Genomic DNA, 17,502 nt, shown 5'->3' with positions numbered 1-17,502 from the left:
TAAATAAAAACATTAATCAAATCCCTTAAATTGTATGTAACCCCACCAACCCCATCCCAACCCCACTTTCTGGCAGGTAGATTAAATTAGTGGTGTCACACTTTGGTATACTGCCTGGGTTTGTTGAAACACTGCTTTAAGCTTATATCAGTTTTATTAGTAAACGTCAACCTTATCGGCCTTGGGAATTGTTTGAGGACACTGGAACCTTCAAAACTGACACAAGTGGATATGTATTTGTGTCGGTCTCCATGACAGTGATATCGACAGTTTCTACCACGCACAGACGCATGTACGTAGCCTATAATATTAAGTAGCCAGGCAGATTTGTAACATTTTATGCGAAGACATTGTCTTGCTCTGTTTAACAAGAAGTATACACTTTATATAAGATGTGTTTGTCGGTTGGCAGTACACGCGTATAGACTGTATACCCGGATATGTATACGTTTCAGAACACAATAGGCCGAATTTACAACGCCTGTTTATGGCTTACACGCGTGTAACTACATACATTTACATAAACACATGTACACCTGCGTTTCAGAAAAAAACAGGCTTTGTAAATTTGGCTCAATATGTTTTCGTAATATGTCGTAGTAACAAACTGAACAATGAACTTTGACCCTACAGTTGCGCATGGCCAATCTGATTAAAATTAGCTCTACTGATCTACCAGTATATCTAACAGCATTGCGTGGACTCCCATGTCCAGGTGACATTTCATCTATAAATAACAATTTAAATATCGACTAATTGCACTTCGTCTTTTATAGCGTTATTCGGGAGCATACAAATTCTAAGAATATCGGGCGAGACTTCATGCAACAGGCGAACTTGTTGACCTATTTCAACATTAAAAACAGGAGGAAAACATGCAGTAATAAACTCTGGATATTATACTAGTATAAACAGATTTTATGGCTATACCATCACGGTTTTTGTTTTCGTCTTGAAACGAATTTATATTGAAATTAAGTTTCCGGCATACTTCGTAATTCACCCGAATCATTTCGTATACCCTCGGCATAATCCCGAATGTTTTCAAATTCTTTTCAAATCACTGGCATGCTTTTGCAAGTAAGGTTTTGATTGATCGAATGAAAGGTCAATTGGACATGAGCTTCAACGGGGTGCTGTTAGATCCACAGGTAATAGTAATTAACCAGTGGAGATAATTTTAATTAGATTGGCGCATGGCAGGCTGTTTTTCAGGTTGTACTGCATTATGTCATTCAATCTGATTAAAATCAGCTCCACTGGGTCTTTAATTTCCAGTGGCTATAGTGCAGGCCAGTGGAGCGGATTTTAAAAGTTTGGTTTTTATTTAATGACGCCACTAGAGCACATAGATTTTTTTTATCTTATCATCGGTTATTGGACGTCAAACATATGGTCATTCTGACACTGTTTTTAGAGGAAACCCGCTGTCGCCACGAATATCCTACTCTTTTACGACAGGCAGCAAGGGATCTTTTATTTGCGCTTTCCATGGCCTTTGTTGAACCAGTTATGGATCACTGGTCGGTGAAAATGGTTTACACCTACCCATCGAGCCTTGCGGAGCATTCACTCAGGGATTGGAGTAGATATCTGGATAAAAAATCCCATGTCTCGACTGGGATCCGAACCCAGTACCTACCAGCCTGTAGACCGATGACCTAACCACGACGCCACCGAGGCCGGTCAGATTGGTCAGAGTTTGTCGGTTAGTAGTACTCTATGTATAGACTATATATCCGGGTATGTATAGAGAATACAATATATGTTCGGTGTGTATTAGTAACAAACTGAACACCGAACTTTGCCCCTTCAGATACTCATGGATTAAAGCTGTTTTTCGGGTTGTACTGTATTAAGTCAGCGACTTCCATGTCACAATTCGGGGTGCACAGTCAAATATTTACATATTTAAAGAAACTGCAGCAGTCTACGAATTTAAGAGTACAACGAAAATATAATACATACCTGTTATATAATGTACACTAGAGAACGAAACCAGTATTGGGGACAATACAGATGCAACTGCCGAGAAATAATGATGATTACGCTGTAGATACTATATATTTTACATCCACCATTTGCATAATAAAACTAAAGAAAGAGAAGATTTTATTATTATTCAGCTGATACACAAAGTCAGTAATACTTTTCCATGCCAAAAAGATGCAATCTCGAATATGTATATGTATGTATGTTTGTATGTATTGGTGTATGAATATCTATATATTGTATGTATGTCGAGGTTGACTGTAATATACATAGATATTAACGCACTGGCACAGGGGATATTGAAATAATTTCTGGCCTCACAAATTGTCCCATGCCGTTGCTGGGACTCGAACATACGGCACCGAATCGTCCGCAACTTGCAGACTTGCCACAATACCTTTTGAGCTATTGAGGCATCCGTGTATGTATGTATGTATGTATGTATTTTTATATTTTGAATCTCTCTATTGTATGTATGTCGGGTTTTGACTTAATCATACATATATTCAATGACGCACTGGAACAGGGGATATTAAAATTGTTTATTGCCTTCACAAATTTCCTCATGCCGTTACCGAGACCCGAACCTGTGGCATGTATTGATGTATGTATGTATTGATGTATTGATATATGTGTGAATGTATTAATGTATGTATATGTACGTATGTATGTTTGTATGTGTGTGTGTGTGTATCTGTCTGTCTCCGTGTATGTCACCCCCCCCCATCTCTCTCTCTCTCTCTCTCTCTCTCTCTCTCTCTCTCTCTCTCTCTCTCTCTCTCTCTCTCTCTCTCTCTCTCTCTCTCTCTCTTCCCCCCTCTCCGTGTATGTATGCATTATGCATGCATGTATGTATTGATGTATGAATATCTATATATTGTATGTATGTCGAGGTTGACTATTACATACATAGATATTAACGCACTGGCGCAGGGGATAATTAAATCCTTTCTGGCCTCACAGATTGTGCCATGCCGTTGCTGGGACTCGAACCTGTGGCACTGATTCGCCCGCAAATTGCGAGACTGACCACGATATGCTCTGAGCTATCGAAGCTTCCATAAAAGGAAGCTCTTTTAACTCAACCATGTGCATGGGGCCTACAATCTACGCGGTCGATCCCGCTTACGTGCATGAAACAGTGGGCAGACCTGGCACTGGCTAGTATGTATTGATGTATGAATATCTATATATTGTATGTATGTCGAGGTTGACTATTACATACATAGATATTAACGCACTGGCGCAGGGGATAATTAAATCCTTTCTGGCCTCACAAATTGTGCCATGCCGTTGCTGGGACTCGAACCTGTGGCACCGATTCGCCCGCAAATTGCAAGACTGACCACGATATGCTCTGAGCTATCGAAGCTTCCATAAATGGAAGCTCTTTTAACTCAACCATATGCATGGGGCCTACAATCTACGCGGTCGATCCCGCTTACGTGCATGAAACAGTGGGCAGACCTGGCACTGGCTAGTATGTATTGATGTATGAATATCTATATATTGTATGTATGTCGAGGTTGACTATTACATACATAGATATTAACGCACTGGCGCAGGGAATAATTAAATCCTTTCTGGCCTCACAAATTGTGCCATGCCGTTGCTGGGACTCGAACCTGTGGCACCGATTCGCCCGCAAATTGCAAGACTAACCACGATATGCTCTGAGCTATCGAAGCTTCCATAAAAGGAAGCTCCTTTAACTCAACCATGTGCATGGGGCCTACAATCTACGCGGTCGATCCGGCTGACGTGTATGAAACAGTGGGCAGACCTGGCACTGGCTAGTATGTATTGATGTATGAATATCTATATATTGTATGTATGTCGAGGTTGACTATTACATACATAGATATTAACGCACTGGCGCAGGGGATAATTAAATCCTTTCTGGCCTCACAGATTGTGCCATGCCGTTGCTAGGACTCGAACCTGTGGCACTGATTCGCCCGCAAATTGCAAGACTGACCACGATATGCTCTGAGCTATCGAAGCTTCCATAAAAGGAAGCTCTTTTAACTCAACCATGTGCATGGGGCCTACAATCTACGCGGTCGATCCGGCTTACGTGTATGAAACAGTGGGCAGACCTGGCTAGTATGTATTGATGTATGAATATCTATATATTGTATGTATGTCGAGGTTGACTATTACATACATAGATATTAACGCACTGGCGCAGGGGATAATTAAATCCTTTCTGGCCTCACAGATTGTGCCATGCCGTTGCTGGGACTCGAACCTGTGGCACTGATTCGCCCGCAAATTGCAAGACTGACCACGATATGCTCTGAGCTATCGAAGCTTCCATAAAAGGAAGCTCTTTTAACTCAACCATGTGCATGGGGCCTACAATCTACGCGGTCGATCCCGCTTACGTGCATGAAACAGTGGGCAGACCTGGCACTGGCTAGTATGTATTGATGTATGAATATCTATATATTGTATGTATGTCGAGGTTGACTATTACATACATAGATATTAACGCACTGGCGCAGGGGATAATTAAATCCTTTCTGGCCTCACAAATTGTGCCATGCCGTTGCTGGGACTCGAACCTGTGGCACCGATTCGCCCGCAAATTGCAAGACTGACCACGATATGCTCTGAGCTATCGAAGCTTCCATAAATGGAAGCTCTTTTAACTCAACCATATGCATGGGGCCTACAATCTACGCGGTCGATCCCGCTTACGTGCATGAAACAGTGGGCAGACCTGGCACTGGCTAGTATGTATTGATGTATGAATATCTATATATTGTATGTATGTCGAGGTTGACTATTACATAGATAGATATTAACGCACTGGCGCAGGGGATAATTAAATCCTTTCTGGCCTCACAAATTGTGCCATGCCGTTGCTGGGACTCGAACCTGTGGCACCGATTCGCCCGCAAATTGCAAGACTAACCACGATATGCTCTGAGCTATCGAAGCTTCCATAAAAGGAAGCTCTTTTAACTCAACCATGTGCATGGGGCCTACAATCTACGCGGTCGATCCGGCTGACGTGTATGAAACAGTGGGCAGACCTGGCACTGGCTAGTATGTATTGATGTATGAATATCTATATATTGTATGTATGTCGAGGTTGACTATTACATACATAGATATTGTACTGTAAATGGCCTCACAGATTGTGCCATGCCGTTGCTGGGACTCGAACCTGTGGCACTGATTCGCCCGCAAATTGCAAGACTGACCACGATATGCTCTGAGCTATCGAAGCTTCCATAAAAGGAAGCTCTTTTAACTCAACCATGTGCATGGGGCCTACAATCTACGCGGTCGATCCCGCTTACGTGCATGAAACAGTGGGCAGACCTGGCACTGGCTAGTATGTATTGATGTATGAATATCTATATATTGTATGTATGTCGAGGTTGACTATTACATACATAGATATTAACGCACTGGCGCAGGGGATAATTAAATCCTTTCTGGCCTCACAAATTGTGCCATGCCGTTGCTGGGACTCGAACCTGTGGCACCGATTCGCCCGCAAATTGCAAGACTGACCACGATATGCTCTGAGCTATCGAAGCTTCCATAAAAGGAAGCTCTTTTAACTCAACCATGTGCATGGGGCCTACAATCTACGCGGTCGATCCCGCTTACGTGCATGAAACAGTGGGCAGACCTGGCACTGGCTAGTATGTATTGATGTATGAATATCTATATATTGTATGTATGTCGAGGTTGACTATTACATACATAGATATTAACGCACTGGCGCAGGGGATAATTAAATCCTTTCTGGCCTCACAGATTGTGCCATGCCGTTGCTGGGACTCGAACCTGTGGCACCGATTCGCCCGCAAATTGCAAGACTGACCACGATATGCTCTGAGCTATCGAAGCTTCCATAAAAGGAAGCTCTTTTAACTCAACCATGTGCATGGGGCCTACAATCTACGCGGTCGATCCCGCTTACGTGCATGAAACAGTGGGCAGACCTGGCACTGGCTAGTATGTATTGATGTATGAATATCTATATATTGTATGTATGTCGAGGTTGACTATTACATACATAGATATTAACGCACTGGCGCAGGGGATAATTAAATCCTTTCTGGCCTCACAAATTGTGCCATGCCGTTGCTGGGACTCGAACCTGTGGCACCGATTCGCCCGCAAATTGCAAGACTGACCACGATATGCTCTGAGCTATCGAAGCTTCCATAAAAGGAAGCTCTTTTATCTCAACCATATGCATGGGGCCTACAATCTACGCGGTCGATCCCGCTTACGTGCATAAAACAGTGGGCAAACCTGGCACTGGCTAGTATGTATTGATGTATGAATATCTATATATTGTATGTATGTCGAGGTTGACTATTACATACATAGATATTAACGCACTGGCGCAGGGGATAATTAAATCCTTTCTGGCCTCACAGATTGTGCCATGCCGTTGCTGGGACTCGAACCTGTGGCACCGATTCGCCCGCAAATTGCAAGACTGACCACGATATGCTCTGAGCTATCGAAGCTTCCATAAAAGGAAGCTCTTTTAACTCAACCATGTGCATGGGGCCTACAATCTACGCGGTCGATCCCGCTTACGTGCATGAAACAGTGGGCAGACCTGGCACTGGCTAGTATGTATTGATGTATGAATATCTATATATTGTATGTATGTCGAGGTTGACTATTACATACATAGATATTAACGCACTGGCGCAGGGGATAATTAAATCCTTTCTGGCCTCACAAATTGTGCCATGCCGTTGCTGGGACTCGAACCTGTGGCACCGATTCGCCCGCAAATTGCAAGACTAACCACGATATGCTCTGAGCTATCGAAGCTTCCATAAAAGGAAGCTCTTTTAACTCAACCATATGCATGGGGCCTACAGTCTACGCGGTCGATCCCGCTTACGTGCATGAAACAGTGGGCAGACCTGGCACTGGCTAGTATGTATTGATGTATGAATATCTATATATTGTATGTATGTCGAGGTTGACTATTACGTACATAGATATTAACGCACTGGCGCAGGGGATAATTAAATCCTTTCTGGCCACACAAATTGTGCCATGCCGTTGCTGGGACTCGAACCTGTGGCACCGATTCGCCCGCAAATTGCAAGACTAACCACGATATGCTCTGAGCTATCGAAGCTTCCATAAAAGGAAGCTCTTTTAACTCAACCATATGCATGGGGCCTACAATCTACGCGGTCGATCCGCTTACGTATGTGTGTATGTATGTATGTATGTGTGTGTATGTATGTATGTGTGTGTATGCATGTGTATGTATGTATGTACGTACGTACGTACGTGTATACGTGTGCGTGTTCATTTATATAAATGTCCAACCTTAAATTGTGGTCGTTATATGGCATATCACTACCTTCTTCGGGATTTTATAAACAGATAATGCATTACTCTAAGAAACATGCATCATACATTTTCAGATTCGACATGGCAGTCATGTTGAAGATATTGGCACTGGCGCTGCTTCCATCTTTACTGGTACCCTTTGTGAGTTCCTCTAACGTGCTTCTCCTGCCGCTACTAGCGACCAGTCACTGTCTGGAGGCCGCTGCAGTTGGGTCAGAGCTGGCCAACAGAGGACACAACGTCACCTTGCTTGTTGTGTCATTCTTTGACGCTACCAAATGTCTCGGTGATGCCAAGATCAACCTTCTGGTGTCCCACGCAAGCCAGGAGTTGGACGAATTGAATAACAAGATGGACAAGTTTTTGGCGCATGCGTTCAAAGAAGAGACTCAGACTTTGAAAGCTTTAAAGTCTGTATCTGACACGACGGAGATATTAGGAAAACTTTGTGAGCACTACATTACAGACCAGTCTTTGGTGCACAAGCTGTCGGAAGCTCGGTTTGACTTGGCGATTGTCGACGGATTTCCTTTCGCACGGTGTCTGTTTGCATTGCCATACTCTTTAGGCATTCCCACAGTCTCCGTTTCGTCGATACAAGACGATGTTCGTTGTGGCCAACCATTCCAGGGCAACACTGTTCCACATGTGCTGAGTGCCTTTTCCAATGAAATGACTATGCCAGAAAGGCTAGCAAACTTAGTGATCACGTTATCGTTACCGTTAATAGATTGGTTTGTTCTTCCCAGATTTGACCTCGGAAAGTTTGGAGTGAGTTTAGAAACCAGCAACATTCAAAAGATATTTAAGAGATCTCTTTTGCATCTGGAAAATTCCGATCACATTGTAGATTTCCCAAAGGCCACATTTCCCAACTTTGTTCAAGTTGGTGGACTGACAACCCTTCCAGCTAAACCTTTGACACCCGAGCTAGAAAGATATTTCGACAACGCTGAACATGGCGTAATACTGGTGGCATTTGGTGATACTGTGAAAGGAGCTCCCAAAGCGTTTATCGAAAAACTAACTTCAGCTTTTAGGAGACTAAAACAGAACGTTATTTTCAAGCTGGACCATGATGAGGACATGGGGAATGTCAAAATATTAAAATGGGTGCCCCAGCGTGACGTTCTGGGACACCGAAAGCTGAAGCTTATTGTATCCCACTGTGGGAAAAACACTTTCTACGAAGCATTGTATAATGGGGTCCCCATACTATGCACTCCGCTTCATGGCGACAATTTTGCAATCGCGAAGAGAGTCTCGCATTTTCGTGTTGGAACTTCTCTGAACATCATCAGCGCCACAGAAGACGAAATTATCGAATCTGTCAACAATGTCTTAAACGATCCGTCGTATGCTGCCAACATGAAAAGGGCTTCAGCCTTATTCAAGGACCGACCAGAGACTCCAAGACAGCGTGCAGCCAGTGCCGTGGAACATGTTCTGAAGTACGGAGGGGATCATTTGAGGCCAGGGGGTGCAGATATCAATATATTCCAGTACACGTATGGTGACGTATGGCTGGTTATTTCCGGTGTGATCGTCATCACTGTATATTTGTTAGTGAAGGTTATCCGGTTCATTTGCTGTAGAAACCGAAAAACATCTTCAAAGAAAAAGAAACGTCAGTAGTTATTGTTACAATGTTAGTGGCTGTTTTACCTTCATTTCTATCTTCTAAATGACTACTACTAATCAGAACGATGAAGACGAAGACAAAAAAGGATATGTTGATGTTGTTGTTGATGATGGTGATGATGACGATGCCGACGATCATAATAATAACTTAATAAACATTTTTTTTAATTTGGACTACAAGGTCAATTATTGACAATGTTATATGTATTTGCTCAGAAAGGAATCCACTTACACTGACTTTGGGTCTTTATTAATTTGGAGTTCTACTTTTTCTTTCTTTAAAAATGAATACTTATATGTACATATTATATTTATATTTTTGTATACCTGGGTGTTTTTTGTTTGTTGTTAACACGCTCACTTACAATGAATAAAATGTATTAATAGAAAATATATAGATTAACATGGCCGCGGGGAGGCATGTCTGTGAGGCACAAAACCTTTTTTAAAAAGTATTTTACAGATAAGTGTCTTTGATTTTGAAATGTGTTTTGCCACCACCCACTATAGGTTGAAACCTCAGTTTTACATATCGTCTCTACGACCCTGATTTAACATATCGTCATCGTCCCTAACTGCGTTATGCTTCCAACTCCGTTCAGGTTTTTTTTTTTGTACACTGTCCGCGCAATGAACATCCGATTTCTTGTCGTCTGCTTGTCGTTCATTGTGAGATTTTTCTTCACAGTTCTAGAACATTTTCATTAACAATAAAGTTTAGACATGTAAGTATCTAAATACAAAACTTTACAAACCCCTAAAACCATTAATTTACAAAGTCGTTTTTGTTTTTTCCTTAAAATTATCGATATCGGGTCCATGTGATACGTAGAAATTGACTTAAAATGGCGGAAGATGAATTAACATTCGGTACATGTCACATGACCTCACACGTGCTAGATCAACAAGGCCAAATCATTTAATTTTTATGATTTTTAATTTTTATGATTTTTAAGCCCCCTGTCAATTATTATATTCAATTTGCAAAAGGTAAATAATTTTTAATGAATACATTATGTTAATTAAGAATCAATGCATTATTTTGTTTATATATTTTACAAACTATTAATTGGTTTGAACGTAATGCCTATCTGTATTGACATCAAGTGTTAGTGATGGGTGTTGGTTAAACGCGGACCGGACCAAAACGCTTGACAAACTTAATTTTTAATTAGTAGCAAGGGATCTTTTTTATATGCACCATCTCATAGACAGAATAACACATACCACGGCCTTTGATATACCAGTCGTGGTGCATTGGCTAGAACGAGAAATAACCCAATGGGGCCCACCGACGGGGATCGATCCTAGACCGACCGCGCACCAAGTGACCGCTTTACCCCTGATCTACATCAAGCCCTTTATCCGTGATCAAAACAGTATCTCTGCACAATGCTGAGTTGAATGGGCATTTGGCAAAATAGTGATTGATTACTAGGGTATCCACAAGTACTCAAGTACTCGGGGCACGGGCCGAGTCTAGCAAGACTCAATTCCGTTCACAGAACTCAAGTACCCGTACAAGGAAGAACGCTCTCATTTAATTCTATTTTTACGTCATTTGTCCATGTGCTAGCCACCAATTACATTACAGGGCTATGAGACATAGAGGGAAAACAAAAGTCAAATGTGTGGAATACAATACAATGGCTTGACTTGGCATCCATGTTCAGCGCTGGAATTAAGATGCATAATGCTATCTTACTTTATTCCTTAGTCTCATTATCATCTAGTGTACGTGTCGGGTACTCGGGTCCGGGTCGAGTTTGACCATCGAGTATTCGAGTTCAATATTTGGATGCCCTGTTGATTACATGACTATCTATCTAGTGTCTTGTCTACATACCAGTGAAACATTTCGATGTGACTGTCTAAAAAGGGCCATTTTGACCCAAACATTAAAGGTCAAATATAGGTCGTCATTCGTGAATACATTTATATTGTTAATAACACAAATCGCTGCCACTTTATGTCCCTTCAACCAACACATAGCTTATACTCTTATTACACTATTTTAGATATACGTCTGTTTCAAACGTATTGGTGTTGATTTTATTTTCAGGTGCGGATCAAGAATTTATGTCCTAAGATTTCTGCCATTGTAACATCAGGGCCGTACCCTCAGGGAGGCGGGGGCGTGGGGGAGCAGTTTCCCCACTCTGAAAATCTCACCTTTATTTTTTACTCCAGAAAATAGCATACACATCTCAGGGTGTAATTTGTATATAGTGTTTCATTTGTTTATGACAAGTAGTGCCCCCCCCCCCCCCCCCCCCCCGCACCCGGATTTTGATTAGGGTACGGCCCTGTACATTTACCCATTTAATACATTTTAGATCTGTATATAGATCTGTGTTTATCCACAGTGTTTCTATCGGCCTCGGTGGCGTCGTGGTTAAGCCATCGGTCTACAGGCTGGTCGGTACTGGGTTCGGATCCCAGTCGAGGCATGGGATTTTTAATCCAAATACCGACTCCAAACCCTGAGTGAGTGCTCCGCAAGGCTCAGTGGGTAGGTGTAAACCACTTGCACCGACCAGTGATCCATAATTGATTCAACAAAGGCCATTGTTTGTGCTATCCTGCCTGTGGGAAGCACTAATAAAAGATCCCTAGCTGCCTGTCGTAAAAGAGTAACCTATGTGGCGACAGCGGGTTTCCTCTAAAAGCCAGTGTCAGAATGACCATATGTTTGACGTCCAATAGCCGATGATAAGATACAAAAAAAAATCAATGTGTTTCAATGGCGTCGTTAAATAAAAAAACCTTTACTTTTTTTGCTGGCTCAAGGTGCTTGCGTTGCAGGATCGAACCACCTCAGTGGATCCACTGAACGTACCGATTGGGGTTTTCTCGTTACAACCAGTGCACCACAACTGGCCAAAGGCCATGGTATGTGCTATCCTGTCTGTGGGAAAGTGCATATAAAAGATCCCTTGCGCCATTGGGAAAAATATAGCGGGTTTCCTCTAATGACTACGAGTCAGAATTACCAAATGTTTGACATCCAATAGCCGATGATTAATTAATCAATGTGCTCTAGTGGTGTCGTTAAACAAAACAAAACAAAAACTTTTCCGTACGAACACATTAATATTAGGAAGTTTGAACTGCTACTAAATATCAGAACGATCAGAAACACATTCGATATTTGGACACGGATATTCTAAAAGGAAAATGTGTTTAGTCGTTAAAGTTCGTATCAATTGAAAATTATTTTACTCTGGACATACAAATTATACGAAATGGAAACTCGTTTAATATCCTATAACTATCAACTGTATTCCACACTGATTTGTTCGCAGATTTTTGTTATTAATGTTTAATGTGATTCATCGACTGTTGTTGTTGCCTTTTAATAGAAAAATATGACTACCGGTCCATGCCGTTAATTTAAAGTCACCATCATGGATACAAGATAATGAAATATACTAACGAAAATAATTGAACATTTCAAGGCTGTCAGATAACGACAAAAGTCATCAATTTAATTTTTAAACAAGGTTTTTAACGAGAAAACAATTCAAAAAACAAAATCAGAAAATAATACAATTTTATTTAATTATTAATAACCATATAGATTTCCATCTCACGACCTTAAAACACGGACCAAAAATAAAATGTATGTTCGTCGTCGCAGAGCAGCAATACAAAAATGACAAAACAAAAACAAAACACATGCAAGTTCCTCGTCTCCATTTGCTTTCTCTCTTTCTTTTCGTGTTGAATGTAAGCTCTAAATTAATGGACATTTTTATGGCAGAGAGCAATAAAACTCATTTTTCTGTAGGAAATTACGGCAGCAGAAGAAAGGTTTATTGTGTCTGATCACAATTGATCTTATTCGCATTGTACTGATGATACTAACGGTTTGTAAAGCTGGCTGATTAAATGCGTTTTACTTCAAGTTTTTACTCCATAGTTACAGTGTTTATTTCTTTCAAACAAACAAAAAAGAACGGAGAGAGGAATACAGCCACACTTCTACATACACTATTATAATTATCATGGAAAAAAAGTAGTTTCCTTAATATAGTGAAAAGCAAAAGAAAGCTTGAGTCGCTTCGACATTAAATTTGGGAGAGAGAGAGAGAGAGAGAGAGAGAGAGAGAGAGAGAGAGAGAGAGAGAGAGAGAGAGAGAGAGAGAGAGAGAGAGAGAGAGAGAGAGTAGCTGGAGAGAGAGAGAGAGAGAGAGAGAGCTCTGGAGAGACTCGAGCGCTCCCTCTGCGAGAGAGAGAGAGAGAGAGAGAGAGAGAGAGAGAGAGAGAGAGAGAGAATCAGAGCAGAGAGAGAGAGAGAGAGGAGAGAGAGAGAGAGAGAGAATCAGAGCAGAGAGAGAGAATCAGAGCAGAGAGAGAGAGAGAGAGAGAGAGAGAGAGAGAGAGAGAGAGAGAGAAAGAGCGAGGGGAGGGAGGGAGGGAGGAGAGACGCGATGTCGCCACATAGGCTATTCCAAACGATAAAGCAGTAAGGATGGTTTTACAGACATTTCCCACAGATTTGACACTATTTGGCCTTTGATGTACCAGTCGTGAAGCACTGGTTGAAAGGAGTAACAAACCCGAGACCACTGGCCCAACGATCGTGCACATACACATACACATACACATACACATACACATACACATACACATACACATACACACACGTACACACACATACACACATACATACATACATACATACATACATAGATACATAGATACACACATATATGCATACATATGGATTTAATTATCCCCTGCGCCAGTGCGTTAATATCTATGTATGTAATAGTCAACCTCGACATACATACAATATATATATATTCATACATCAATACATATATGCATACATACAGCAAGAGACATAAAGGAGAGAGAGAGAGAGAGAGAGAGAGAGAGAGAGAGAGAGAGAGAGAGAGAGAGAGAGAGAGAGAGAGAGAGAGAGAGAGAGAGAGAGAGAGAGAGAGAGAGAGAGTAATAATAAATCCAAACATGCATACAAACAAACCGAAATAAAATCAATCTATACGATTAAAAAAAAAATCGGTATGTACAACTTCTGTTTCCAACATATTATTCAAAACATTTGTGGCAATAATTTAATTATATCCAAGTATGTACTTAGAAACCCGCTACTTTTTCCACTATCAGCAAGCGGTCTTTATGTGCGGTTTTCCCACAAACAAAACGGCACATATCGGTACCACAGCATTTGATATACCAGTCGTAGCGCACTAGTTGGGACCGAAAAAAAAATAAAAAATTAAAGAATGGGTCCAGATCACTTCAGGCGAACGCTCTACCGACTGAGCCAGTTGAACACGTGTTGTTTTGAAGGATGTATCCTTATTAATGTTGGTAGCTGATTTATTTTTACACTTTCTATACAATTAGAATTTAAATAAGCAAAATACAATATGTATTTTTTAAACGTACATCAACAATGGTCTAATACCTCTGTACATAATTAACAGCTATTGTATGTTATTGTAAATACGAAAATAGTTTTAATATTTTTGAAAGTTTGTAATAGTCAAGTTTCTAATAGCTAGATAGGAGCGGCTTCTATACTATTACATATTGTTGTCTAAAGTTTAAAGTTTGGTTTGGTTTAACAACACCACTGGAGCACATTGATTAATTAATCGTCGGCTATTGGATGTCAAACATTTGGTAATTCTGACACCTAGACATCAGAGGAAACCCGCTACATTTGATAATTCTGAATCGTAGTCCTCAGAGGAAACCCGCTACATTTTTTCTAATGCAGCATGAGATCTTTTATGTGCACTTTCCCACAGACAGGAAAGCACACCACGGTCTTTGACCAGTTGTGGTGCACTGGTTGGAACGAGAAAAAAACAGCTAATTAGTTGAATGGATCCAGAGAGGTGATTTGATCCTGCAGTGCAAGCACCCCAGTCGAGCACTCAACCGACTAAGCTAAATCCAACCCAACATATTGTTGTATTATAATTACTGTTCTTGTACTTTGTTTTAATGTGTAGAGACATAAATATAGAATTTGTCTGTTTTCCATAGAGTTTCATGGAATTAATCGCAATTTTGTCAAATACCCATTCGACTGCATAGCGCATGGAATCCCTGTCCCGAGTCAGACCCCGATCCTATCGGAGGCCGGACTCGGGATAGGCGTGTTCGAAACCCTAGTGGTATATGGACACGTTAAACCATTTAATAATAATAATAGCGCAGAGATACGCTTTTGATCATGTATGACAGTTTTATCATTAAGATTTCTCTGTCTGTCTGTTTGTCTGTCTGTCTGTCTGCCTCTGTCTGTGTCTACATATCTGTCTGTTTGACAGTGTCTGTCTATACCGTATGTAATATTGTCTGTCTGTCTGTTTATCTGTCTGTCTGTCTCTGTCTGGGTCTACATATATGTCTGTTTGTCTGTGTCTGTCTATACCATTTGTAATATTCTCTGTCTGTCTGTTTGTCTGTCTGTGTCTCTGTCTGTCTGCCTCTGTCTGTGTTTACATATATGTCTGTGTGTCTGTCTGTGTCTCTGTCTGTCTGTCTCTGTCTGTGTCTACATATATGTCTGTTTGTCTGTGTCTGTCTATACCATATGTAATATTCTCTGTCTGTCTGTTTGTCTGTCTGTCTGTCTCTGTTTGTGTCTACATATATGTCTGTTTTTCTGTGTCTGTCTATACCATATGTAATATTCTCTGTCTGTCTGTTTGTCTGTCTGTTTGTCTGTCTGTCTGCCTCTGTCTGTCTGCCTCTGTCTGTATTTACATATATGTCTGTTTGTCTGTGTCTGTCTATACCATATGTAATATTCTCTGTCTGTCTGTTTGTCTGTCTGTTTGTCTGTCTGTCGGTCTCTGTCTGTCTGCCTCTGTCTATGTTTACATATATGTCTGTTTGTCTGTGTCTGTCTATACCATATGTAATATTCTCTGTCTGTCTGTCTGTCTGTTTGTCTCTGTCTGTCTGCCTCTGTCTGTGTTTACATATATGTCTGTTTGTCTGTGTCTGTCTATACCATATGTAATATTCTCTGTCTGTCTGTTTGTCTGTCTGTTTGTCTGTATGTCTGTCTGTCTCTGTCTGTCTGCCTCTGTCTGTGTCTACATATCTGTCTGTGTGTCTGTCTATACCATATGTAATATTCTCTGTCTGTCTGTTTGTCTGTTTGTCTGTCTGTCTGTCTCTGTCTGTCTGCCTCTGTCTGTGTCTACACATCTGTCTGTGTCTGTCTATACCATATGTTATATTATCTGTCTGTCTGTGTGTGTGTCTGTCTGTCTGTCTCTTTCTGTCTGCCTCTGTCTGTGTCTACATATCTGTATGTTTGTCTCTGTCTGTCTATACCATATGTAATACTGTACAAATCAAATATCTATTCCTAGCTCTCTCTTCTTCGTTTTTCATTGTCGACGTGTTTTTTTGCCTTGCAGTATATATTGATTTATAGCTTGCCTAATAGGTTATAGTCATGCGCGTCATGCATTATATCTTTCACAGAGTGATTTCAACCACGTTAGACGGCATCTTCACAAGATTAGAAAATGATATTTTACACGACAGCGATATTTACACTTTTGTATACTTTTGGAATATTTCGTATCGCGGGTTATGGTGAGTGAACACATTTGTATACCTATATCTTAAATAGATGCACCCGAATTTTCTGTCCCTGTAATATGTTTCCGAATGAAATATCCTTTTCAATAACAACAACAACAAAAAAAAAAACATTTCGGTTTGTAAAGAATATCAGTGCCTGTGTATGCAATGTGTTTTCAGTCGTTATAATGTTTATAGTTGCCCAAACAGGCTTTTAACATACGAACAAACGTCAAAACATGCATTAGAAAATAAAATGACGTTTTTGGCCTACTTTCAACTTGAGAACGATTAGCAACATATTGAATATACAGACACTGGCATTGTAAATAAATAAAACATAGTTTGACATCCAATAGCCGATGTATTTTTCGTGCTGGTGTGTTGTTAAATATCTATTATGTTCTATTCTATTCTATTCTATTCTAGATAAGATGTAATACAACTTTAATTACAGTAAGACTCAATAGTCAACGAAAAACGAAAGCTAAAAAAATGTTACTACCGTGGACCATCATACATCGGATATTATGAGCTCTGAAGGTCTGGTCACTGACATTATTTATTCTGGACATCATACAAACTGATTATAAGATAAGGTAGGATCGGAATGCTTTGGTTAGAGTGTGGGAGGGTGGGGTGGGGGTGGGGGGTGGGGTGGGGTGGTCGGGACGTAGCCTAGTGGTAAAACGTCCATCTGATGCGCGGTCGATCTAGGATCGATCCCCGTCGGTAGGCACATTCGGCTATTTCATGTTCCAGCCAGTGCACTACGACTAGTATATCGAAGGTCGTAGTATCTGTTATCTTTGCTACTGATGGAAACAAGTTGCGGGTTTCCTTTCTAAGACTCTATGTCAAAATTACCAAATGTTTGATATCCAATAGCCGAAGATTAATACATCAGTGTGCTCTAGTGGTGTCGTT

The 17,502-nt window shown here is 40.8% G+C and overlaps 1 protein-coding gene across 1 annotated transcript; it reads left to right on the top strand.

Moving 5' to 3' along the window:
* The first annotated feature begins 209 nt into the window (after nt 1-209).
* LOC121383465 (UDP-glucuronosyltransferase 1A1-like) lies at nt 210-9,312 on the top strand. Its single transcript, XM_041513532.1, has 2 exons — nt 210-292; nt 7,422-9,312. The coding sequence occupies exons 1-2, from the start codon at nt 252-254 to the stop codon at nt 8,980-8,982; spliced, it is 1,602 nt and encodes a 533-aa protein (XP_041369466.1). The 5' UTR covers nt 210-251; the 3' UTR covers nt 8,983-9,312.
* The last annotated feature ends 8,190 nt before the right edge of the window (nt 9,313-17,502 follow it).

This window comes from Gigantopelta aegis, chromosome 10 (assembly GCF_016097555.1).
Source record: "Gigantopelta aegis isolate Gae_Host chromosome 10, Gae_host_genome, whole genome shotgun sequence".
NCBI classification, from domain to species: Eukaryota; Metazoa; Mollusca; class Gastropoda; order Neomphalida; family Peltospiridae; genus Gigantopelta; species Gigantopelta aegis.
Note: the sequence above shows the minus strand (reverse complement) of the source record. Positions and strands in the feature narration are given on the sequence as shown.

Bases quoted from the DNA above. Each gene is read 5' to 3' on its own strand.
- LOC121383465 (XM_041513532.1), top strand. From the start codon at position 252: ATGACAGTGATATCGACAGTTTCTACCACGCACAGACGCAT. The intron at 293-7,421 runs GTACGTAGCCTA...ATACATTTTCAG, and splicing joins TCTACCACGCACAGACGCAT to ATTCGACATGGCAGTCATGT.